The following is an 11,346-nucleotide window of genomic DNA, read 5'->3' as shown; positions in this document are numbered from 1 at the left end:
GTTTGGTGTGAACACGACCGGCGGCGCGTTGGACGCGATGTTGCAGTGCGTTGGACGCGATTTTGCAGTGCGTCAAAAAATCAACGCGACCGGTGTGAACGCAGCATAAGACTAAAGCCCAAAGTTCTTTGCTTTAAGTGTTCTTGAAGTTCTTTAATAAACAAATGGAAAGCAAAGTTATCATTTGTGTTTATTCACATTACTAGCGCGATCATTTGTGTTTATTCACATTACTAGTGCGATCATTTGTGTTTATTCACATTACTAGTGCGATCATTTGTGTTTATTCACATTACTAGCGCGATCATTTGTGTTTATTCACATTACTAGCGCGATCATTTGTTTATTCACATTACTAGCGTGATAATTTGTTTATTCACATTACTAGCGTGATCATTTGTGTTTATTCACATTACTAGCGCGATCATTTGTGTTTATTCACATTACTAGCGTGATAATTTGTGTTTATTCACATTACTAGCGCGATCATTTGTGTTTATTCACATTACTAGGGTGATCATTTGTGTTTATTCACATTACTAGCGCGATCATTTGTGTTTATTCACATTACTAGCGTGATCATTTGTGTTTATTCACATTACTAGCGCGATCATTTGTGTTTATTCACATTACTAGCGTGATCATTTGTGTTTATTCACATTACTAGGGTCATCATTTGTGTTTCACATTACTAGCGTGATCATTTGTGTTTATTCACATTACTAGCGTGATCATTTGTGTTTATTCACATTACTAGCGTGATCATTTGTGTTTATTCACATTACTAGCGTCATCATTTGTGTTTCACATTACTAGCGTGATCATTTGTGTTTATTCACATTACTAGCGTGATCATTTGTGTTTATTCACATTACTAGCGTGATCATTTGTGTTTATTCACATTACTAGCGCGATCATTTGTGTTTATTCACATTACTAGCGTCATCATTTGTGTTTATTCACATTACTAGGGTCATCATTTGTGTTTATTCACATTACTAGCGCGATCATTTGTGTTTATTCACATTACTAGCGTCATCATTTGTGTTTATTCACATTACTAGCGTCATCATTTGTGTTTATTCACATTACTAGCATTATCATTTGTGTTTACTCACATTACTAGCATCATCATTTGTGTTTATTCACATTACTAGCATCATCATTTGTGTTTATTCACATTACTAGTGCGATCATTTGTGTTCATTCAAACGTGAATGAGGCGAATTTGCGTTATTTGTGGAGCATCATTCTAACCACCCGGCGTGATTTTGCATCTCCTTGCGTCCATTAGCGTCTTTGCATTGACTTGGTATGTAAAGTAAAAGATTTGCTTGGCGTTTGGTGTGAACACAACATAAGGATGTGAGCTGATTGAATGTTGCAGTCAGTCTCTCTCCCTCAGCTTTGTAGGTCACTAGCTATTGAACTCATGGATCAATCACATCTACATGGAGTAGGAAGACCGTGGTGGGTCGAGAAATCACATAGCAGGGTGATGAGGAGATGGAAACTGAGATGCAGCACAGAAGTCCAATAAGAGATGAAGAACCCAGTATTGAGTAGCAGTATTGTGAGCTGATACATCACCTCCTCCTTGCATCATCTTGTAGATCTTGCTCTCGATGTGGAGCTGGGGGTGTTTGGTCTTCACACATTCCAACTTAATCGCAACCTCCTCACCCACTGAAATATCTGTGCCTGGAAAAGGACAAACGTTAATACACATGGTTACTTTAATCCATCAGTTCACCCATCATACAAGAAGAAACACCACATACAAACCTAGTCATCTGGTTATACAGATAGCTTCAGTTTTATCTGACAGACTTCTGAAATATCCACTGCTGACACTTGAATTGTTTGTAATGAAAACTGGTACCAAGAGATTACCTTGAATAACCTGACATATTGTTTCTGACAGCTTGCTGCTTCCTTTTCTCAAATGTATATTTTATTGCTGTGAGTAAGGATGTATTTATCACATTGTCTATGCTTGTGCGGTATTTTCTGATATATCTAGTCCTGTAATGTTATCACTGAAGGTACCTGATCTGTACTGAGCATGTGCAACTCAACAGAGATGAGAAGGAAGCAGAAAAACATTACATTATGATTCTGTAAATTTGATGCCATTATATTTAGTACTTTTGCTAGTATTATGAAACAGACTTAAAAACAAACAAAAAACATTTTATGAATTTGTCACGAGGGAAAAAGGGTTTTAGTGTTTCTTTAGTTTATTCACTGACAGAAAATCTGTTTAGTTGTCTATCAAGCTAAAATGCCAGACTGTCTAACATGTAACAGGTTAAACAATAGGCCTACTTTGAATATTGGCAGAGAAACGCTAAATTATGAGTTGTGGCTTTTGTGTTTGGTAACTGCTGGGTGCACAGGCTGTGACAAAAATTGTGGGCTTTTGGGACAGAGCCCAAGTTCTTAGTTCAGTTAACGTACGGCAGCTGAATTAATCCTGTGCCAATACAGACGCATGTCAACATCAGATTACAGGTTATATGCCTGCATATCAAAAGGCTATTTTGCCTGAGAGCTAACTGATGCCTGGACTGGAAAAACCAGTCAGCCCAGTGTTTATGTGATCACAAACACATTCACATGACTACTCAACAGTAAATCCATGTCACACATCTAATGGGTGATAGAAACTAAAAGAAGCCACCTTGGGAAACAGAGAGGCTGGTAGTTTGGTTGTGGTAGGTTCACTAGCTTCTGTTAATCGGGATAACCTCAGGTGTAAAGCTAGCAGTCTAGCTGCCTCTTCCTCCAGACGGCACGGGTCCAGCCAGCTCAGGCTACTCCTTCATTGGACTGTATGGCTAAGGTGACACCCATCAGATCTGATTTATTCTGTGAATAGCTCAATACAACTCTTGGCTGTTGCATGTGAAATGTGCTTGACAAGCCACTGTGTATGTTCATCTCTGTTTACATTTTGTCAGAGACAATTTTAAAAAGCCAGAAAAGCGACAGTGTGATGCAGTTATTTGAAGTGTCAGGGTGGGTTGTGCTGTAATACTAAGTATTATTATGTATGTATGTATGTATGTATGTATGTATGTATATATATATATATATATATATATATATACACACACTAAAAACAGCTGTACACAAGTGGTGAGCCTAGGGAAACCATCTAGAGCAGAGTTCTTCAACAAGGTATGTTTATAAATGGCAGTGGCACGGCCACCCTACTCACTGTACCTTGCACATGTTTAAAAAAAAAACATGAATATATGCCCCTGTGGATTATTTGAATAGCTTAGTATTGAATGCACAATAAAGAGGTATGTTTATACATGGCACTAGGCCCAGTTTAATATAAAACACAATTGTATACAATATATATGGTCGGGGGTCCCTGCTCCATCTCTCTATCAGTTTGGGGGTCTTTGGCCTGAAAAACGTTGAAGACCCCTGATCTAGAGGATTTCTCACAGCTTGTTGCAGCTATATAGAGATGAACACAATGACAACAGAACTAAGAGGAGTCACAACAACCCTGTTTGACTCTGAAGAATATCATTTAAATACTGTGCGCTTACAGACTGTAGAGCTGTGAACTGGTATGTGGAGGATTCAGGACTAAACTAGCTTGTATCATCGGTTTGTTGACGAACAGAGCTGCGTTACACTACATATCCTCTGCGGTAAAGTTACAGCTGTACTCTACGGGCTGTCCGCCAGCTATCACAACTGTCCAGCTGTAGTTTGTCATTAAACTGGAAGTGAACGACTGTGACACTTAGGCGGTTATAACATAAGCCCACGGCGGAACGACCGTGGGGATTGTCTCGATGAGAACCGTGAGGCTAACGTTACAAGCAGGCACCTGTCATTTAGGGTGACTCTGCTTCTACTCAGCTCAGTTATTCTACAGTAACGTTACAAACTGTAACCTGGCCGCTGTGTGTTTGGAAAGATGCTTCTAAAAAGCCAGCAGTAGTTTGAAGTGTTCACTGCTCATATCCAGCATAATGCCAGTTAAACAAGCTAACGTTAGCTGTCTTCACCTGCAGTTGCTATTATGCATGCAATGCCTCAAATCGGTCATGGTTCTTCAATTAACATCGAATTGATAAATCCTTTCTGTGGACAGTTTAACGTTACAGTAACGTTCGTTAACTTGGCGAGACAGAGGTATCTTCAAGGAGAAGTAACAATTAACGTTAGCGATAAGTTAATAAAACCAGGATATGAACGTTAATGAAATTCGGACTGTGACATGTTTTAACAGCTTGCTCATAAAGCACAGGTACTACACGGGTAACATTTGGTTTGTGAAGTTGAAGAGAACACATTCTGCTCCTTACCTAAATAGATGTCCCCGAAAGAACCACTTCCGATTTTTCTGCCCAGTCTGTATCGGTTCCCCACTCTCAGCTCCATTTCGTTAATAGCAAACGTTAACTACGTCTGTTGCTTCGTGTGTGTATCTCGGTAGTTAAACGTTGCGTATCGGTAATGTTAAGGTTTGAACCTTTGTTTACTTTGCCTCGGTTAGTCCTCCTTCCTTGACTGCTTTACAACCCTAACCCTTAATTCACATTCCCCCGCCCCCCACAATCATCCCAGCTCCTATTGTAACAATGCAAAATGTCACCATCCCTTTTTTATCTTTCTGAGGAACGAAGACTTAAAATATCGATATCATTCGACAGTGCGAAACGCGTAGTTTATGTTATCCGTATTTAGGGGGTCATTATTGCCCCAAATTTAAAGGATGGAGGCGGATTTTGCGGATAGACTTTACACCTAATCGTTCGCAGCGTCGCTCCACTGTCCGATTTGTTTCCTCCACCGTAAAAGCTGCAGGCGTCACTTCCCCTAGCAACTACAGGTAGAAAAACTCCTTAAATCTCCAGGTATAACAAGTATTCACTGTTATTCAAGACGATTTGGGCAACTGTACATTAGGCTACTACATAGCATCGTGGCTGCGTTATCATGACATAATACAAAAATATTGTACTGCTTGGTGAACTATGTGTTGTGTTTTACAATACATTAATTGGCATTCTACTGCAAAAGCCAATTCATTTGTGTAAAACATTATCAGGCTACCAAGTGACGCTTACTCGGGGGAAATACAAGCAAATTGTATTTGTGACTGATTTTTTAAGTCCCCAGGCTTAATACGATATAAATTAATAAAAGAATAAAATAAGCCAAAATGAAGCAACACAAACGGAACATGCTGCTGCTAATACAAGTGTGTGTGTGTGTGTTTTTCACATATTATCATATTGTAATGAAAACATGTAATGGAGCAGTTTGAGTAGCTGTTGGATCACTGTAAACCATATTAAAAACACAGTAAAACTCAACATCCACAGCCTCAACTGTGCTACAAATTCATTTTGTATTGTAAAGTGACACACTGTTCTGTGATTTGCATGTTAGGATGTGGTTACCAAAAACATCTGACTTCTATCTATGAATGTAATTTGATCTGCTGTTGGCCAGACATCTTTCAATTGTCAGAGTTTTGATTGAGTAGAGAAACGTACATCTTGTGTGTTGTTACAGCATTCACCAAAAATGAGTCTGTATTAATAAACACACTGAGGTAAAATTCTGTAGTGGTCGTTGCGTTCATCATAACTCTGTCCATCAGTCTGTTGAGAAGTCGACCATGCTCCTCTGTAACTTTCCCCTTTGCACACATCACATGACAGGACACATCGTAGGTGGAAACATCTCATGGAAATATATTCAAACACAGTCTGAGTCGTGCCCTCATTGTCAGACACATCTAATATAATACATATTTTCTATTTTCAGAAAATAAAAGTACTTTTACATATATACAGTATACACAATAAATAAATAAAAATATAATATATAAATTATTATACATTATATTATATAAAAAAAAATATATACACGTGTATATATATATATGTATATATATGTATGTGTGTGTTTTACAATAAACACTTGAAATGATTAAGGCACTTGCAAATGACAACATAGCACAAAAAAACAAACATATTTTGGTGTTTGAGTTTTACCTCTTTTCTTAAGATGTCACTAAACATTTTATTATTATTTTTTTTTTTACAAAATGTACCAAAACACTGGCAACGAGGAAGATCTTGGATACATAATGATGTGAATCAATTTGAAATACTACCCTCTAAACAAAATGGAAATCTGGTTTGAATTGACATCAAACTAAGCTTGTTTACAAGATGTTTAGCTCATGCTCTGCATGAAGTCACATCCTGTAGGAAAAGTGAGTTCACAGTTTAAGACAAGCTCACAGTGTTCACCATGTTAGAAACAAGTCAACACCAGGAACGAGGTCTCTCAGGATCATCTGTAGAGTAAGGCCTCCTGGTTGAAACTTCCTTTGTAGTTGTCAGTTTGAGAAATATCATTTTGAATGAACACCAAATCAAACGTTGAAGTGTCCACTACAATAAAAAATAACAAGATTAGCAATGCAATGAAATTAAATGAATGAGTTATTATGACACACTGCCAACATGATTGTAGTGAAGAAGAAGGAAGTTTGCCTATAGTATCATTTAAAATGTACAGTTTGTTCCTTCTGACAACTGACAGCAGATGTGCTCCAGTTTCCTCCCGCAGTCCAAAACATACACATGAAACAGTAGGCGTGATGAGTGTGAATGTGTTTGTGTCCCTATCATAGACTGGAATAGTGACTTGTTCATGGTGAATCCTGCTTCCTGTCATAGGTTACAGTTACAGTGTTTACCTCGTGTAAACTGCAGTGACGTGTTTTCAGTAATGGAGATTGTATTACTTACTATTACCATTCATTCCTGAACAGAATCAGGCTCTTGGTGAGTTGTTTTGGCTAAACGTGGAGACTTTAACTAAAGACTGATCCAGAAACACAATATGTGCTGACTCTCAGTAACTTTGAATTGAAACAGTGAGTGTAAAGCACTTCACACTTCAGTGCAGAGCGTGCTCTGAGCTGGTTGGGGAGCTGCCAGATGTTGGGAACTAAAGGAGCGTGTTTGGGTTATCAGCATTTAAGAAACTGAATTCTTGACATCAATAGAATTATTAATGTATGTAACAATTATTAATGATTACTAATAACAACGGGGCACCACCCTGCGAACAGGGACCAATAACCAAACGATAAAACTAAGTCTCATAATTAGTAGTCACTCATAATGTCAATAGTCTGCGTATGACTATACATTCAGTGACAGTGAAGGTTTTTAAGTTCGAGCACAGGCTACTACATACAGGTTTATCAAATACATATGCACAAGTAATCACAGACGACTGCTCCTTAAAGGATAACAGAGTTTATTAAATCAAAATAATAAATGATCAAATCGATTAATATTGCAACCAACAAACGTTATCATACAATTTTATATGCCTAAACTAAAGAATGAATAAAATGGATGAGGGTGTATGTCTGTGTGTGTGCATGTGTGTGGGTCTGTGGGTGAAAAGGAAGGGGAGTCTTACAGCTATTGCTAAAGACTACAAAGATGGCGGCGTCGAGTGACGCAGGCCAAAAGGGGAGGGGCCTTAAGATACTACAGCTAAACTACCACCAGATGGCGGAGTTGAGTGACTCGGGCAATATCTCAATATCACGCGACAGTAACTTAAACACACAAAAACACGGGAATATCAAAATATAAATGAATGGCCTGAATTAAACTTAAGTTAATTTAAGCTAAGCTACGCCCAGATACCAAGAATCTTACTTGTCGATGCTTGTTGCAACGTTGGAGTGTGTTCGTGGCAAAGTGGTCCGTTTTCCTCGTCAGGAAGGGGGGGGCAGGGGGAGCTTTCAGCGCGGCCTTGTAGCGGGCGCTGTGTGTCGCACAGGAATATTGGGAATTTACACCCAAGTGTGAAATTCCATCAGAGGAGACTTGCTCTTATCAAACTACAAATCAGGATGAAACCTTTGCTTGAAAAAGTGAAGGCCTGATTCTCTTTGTCCACAGCACATGTTGAAGCCATTTGGTGAGACCCCAACATTAGGCATGGAAATGATTAGGTTCTGTTGTATGGACTTTTAGATTTCCTAAAACATAGATGGCCTTTTAGATTATTCATTGGATTTTGAATGTATTCACCAATTTTAGACTAATACTTGTTGTATTAGGGCCTAAAATTGTTATAGATGTGACATGAAAGTTATTGTATGTACAATGAAAATGGGGTAAACATTTCTTTAGTAACTCACATTATTTTAAAATCACGTTTCTTGAAAAATTCATTAACACAGTAAATCTGTCCATCTTCCAATATATTTTAGACAAATTCTTACAAATCTGTTCCATTGAGATTTTTATGATTCATCACTAACAAAGCTTTTTTATTATCACACCAAACGAAAGTTACGGACGTAACTACGGTTCTATGAATCCTGGATGACCGCCAGAGGCAGTGCTTAACACTGGATGTATCCCGTCTCGCGCATGCGCAGGTCGAATATTTATATCAACAAAGTCACGTGTGACCTCGGATGACCACCGTCATCTATAAGTTCCGGTGTCATCCTGAGCTCAGTCCTATGGAATCTTCTCGCGAGTTCACGGGATTCCGAGTGACCAAGAACTCTGGCGGTCATCCAGGATTCATAGAACCGTAGTTACGTCCGTAACTTTCGTTCTATTTCATCCTTACTGACCGCCAGAGGCAGTGCTTAACACTGGATGACTTATACCAAAAGAGTCACGAGGAAGCACAGTAACTACCCCTTATAGCTCCGGCAGAGAAAATTGGCTTAGAACCCTCCCCAGTGGGTGAGGGCCGGCAACGTTAACTCTGTAGTGTTTGGTGAATGTGCTCGGCGATGCCCATGAGGCCGCCGCACATGTATCCCCCACAGGCACACCACTCAGGCTTGCCCTCGGTGTGGAGACACTCTTGGTAGTGACCCTTCACCCCGGATGGCCGAGCGCAGCCGCTCGCCTTGTATGTATCGGCAATGGCCTCCACTATCCAGTGGGACAGGTGCCTTTTTCCCTTAAAAAGGAGCACAGCCCTTCTTAGGCTCACCATAACTGACTATGCAGGCGGTGGCTGCCATATAAGCTCTGAGGGCCCACACTGGGCACAGCAGCCTTGACCTCTCCTCTCCCGATGGGGGAGGGGGGGGGGGTCAACTTTGCCAGCTGGATAGGCCGGTTTATATGTGACCGTATCCACCCCCTTGGGAGAAACACTGCCTTAGGCCAGAAAGTGACACCCAAGCCATCTGAGTTCCACCTCAGACATGATTCTTCCACTGATAGGGCATGCAGCTCGCCCCCACATTGAGCTGAATTGACAGCAAGGAGAAAACCGTCTTGCTGATAGCCATCTAGGCTCCGCCTGTGCCAGGGGTTCAAAAGGACAAGCATAAGCTGTCCAGTACCAAGGGTAGGTCCCATGCAGGGGAGACCGGCCCTTATCCAGGAGAGACTGTAGAAACTCAGTACAGCAGGCACGGGGCGCTGTACTGGGACCTTGTTCTGAGCCGCACACTAGTCGGAGAACAGCTTCCACCTGTTTCTCGTACTGCAGGCAGGTAGACCGCGCACTGGCATTCAGAATAGTCCGTCAGACTGGTTCTATGCAGCCACTCAGCATCCGGTCGGGCCCTCCCGTGACCCCTAATTGAAGGCGGCAGGGATTGGAATGCCAAATCCGACCCTCTAGTTGCGACAGGAGATCCCTCCTGTCGGGGAAGAACTCTGACAAGCTTACAGCAAAAGCAGAGGGAATGGTGGAAAGGCACGTGTGAGCCAGGGCATCTTGACCCAGAGGGCTGGTCCTCCGTCAGGGAGACCCAGTGGGGGCAGTGGGTCGACACGTCTGGCTGCAGCCGCCACTCTCCCGGTGGAGGCTTGTAACGGAACAGGAAAACCACAACCTTGTTCCATTCTCCTGGTGGGTACATTGCCCACAGGCTGGTCAGGCGAGGGGCCTCCCAAGTCAGAAGGCCACGGTGATCCCCGTAGCAACTTCTGCAGATCTGGTGCCCCATCGATAGTTCATGGGAAATCACAGCAGAGGTGCTGTCCACCGGACAAGCACATGCTTTCCCTTCAACATGGAAGGAAGTGCTCGAGCGCTAGCTCTAGAACCTGGACCTGCGGTCTTTCAGCAGACAACTGCCCCCAGGCTGTCCCGTTCTGTCACCCTGCACCCGCCTTGAGAGGCAGGTAACTGTTGTGACAATCTCCTGGTGGAATGGAACCGAGCCCCTGGGGCTCGGTTCCCGGGACACTGTTCGCCAGATATGCACTCCCTCCATGGGGATAGTGAATAGATGAATAGACACTGTTTCGATAATATTATTGCCCTGTATCTGTGCCACTTGGCATCCAAGTGAAGGCTGTTCAGCCATCCGCACTGGGGCGACAGACAGGCCCTCATAGGGCCACCCTAATGAAGGTTATGCTCTGAGAAGGGCTCAGGTAGCTCCTCTCCATGTTCACCTTGAGGCCTACCGGGCCACGTGAGAGAAGGCGAGCAGTGTCCTGTGGCGCCTGAAGCCGGGACGGCGCCTAGGTCAGCCAGTCGTCTAAGTACGGCAGTATGTTCACGCCCTGCGATTGCAGGGGGAAAGGACAGCAGTAAACACACTGTGGACACCCATGGGGAGATGGGAGAGTCCGAATGGAAGCACCCAGGACTGAAAGTTGTGGTGACGCACCATGGGAACAGGCGTCGATAGACGTGCACCACTCTCCCTTGGAAATCCGCTGATGGGAGAAAGAACCCTGACAGCCGGCCTGGAGACATCTCCTGGCACCCCTGCCGGGGGGGACGGGGACGTAAGTAGGGTTGTATAGGTAGCGGTCCGGCCTCTCAGCAGGACGCCGAGGCCTGTTGCGCTACTAGGGTAAGCTGGAGGCTGAGAAACGGCCTTGTGGGCCAAAAATGGGACCCCTAGGTCTGGGGGTGCAGGCATGTCCCTGCAAAGACCAGAGAACTGCTGCCAGGTCTGGCTAGCTCTAACAGTCCGCTGAAGCGCCTGTACAGCAGCTGACTCGAACAGCTCACCAGGCTCCACTGGGACAGTATGGAGGGTCCTCCTACATGTCTCAGATAGGGGTGACTGCGCCAGCCAAACCTGGCGGCGAGTCTGAACCAGGGTGGACATCATCCATCCACGTTCCCTCGATATGAGCGCAAACGCCTGCAATGAAGCATCACTGAGCAGAAGCGTCGAAGTAGCCCGCTGCAGAGAATCTGCGAGGGAAAGCATGAGGTGGGAGAGGGAGTTGTCGATACGGTGCACAGCGCTGCTGTGTCCTAAGCCCTGGATAGCAGGTCATCTTTGACCCGACATTGGGTCGAGGGCACCTGGCATCGGGC

General features: G+C 43.0%; 1 protein-coding gene across 3 annotated transcripts in view; it reads right to left on the bottom strand.

The window, feature by feature from the left end:
- csnk1db (casein kinase 1, delta b) overlaps window positions 1–4,798 on the bottom strand; it is a 27,241-nt gene extending 22,443 nt beyond the window's left edge. For all 3 annotated transcript variants that reach the window (XM_079293804.1, XM_079293803.1, XM_079293805.1), the window contains exons 1-2: window positions 4,338–4,798; window positions 1,591–1,701 (exon numbers count right to left, since the gene is read on the bottom strand). In XM_079293804.1, the coding sequence (XP_079149930.1) occupies window positions 1,591–1,701; window positions 4,338–4,413 (187 nt within the window). In that variant the 5' untranslated portion in view covers window positions 4,414–4,798. The remainder of the gene's footprint in view (window positions 1–1,590; window positions 1,702–4,337) is intronic.
- Between the last annotated feature and the right edge of the window lie 6,548 nt (window positions 4,799–11,346).

Source organism: Melanostigma gelatinosum, assembly GCF_949748355.1.
Source record: "Melanostigma gelatinosum genome assembly, chromosome: 21".
Classification (NCBI taxonomy): Eukaryota; Metazoa; Chordata; class Actinopteri; order Perciformes; family Zoarcidae; genus Melanostigma; species Melanostigma gelatinosum.
This window is presented reverse-complemented; position numbering and strand designations above follow the sequence as displayed.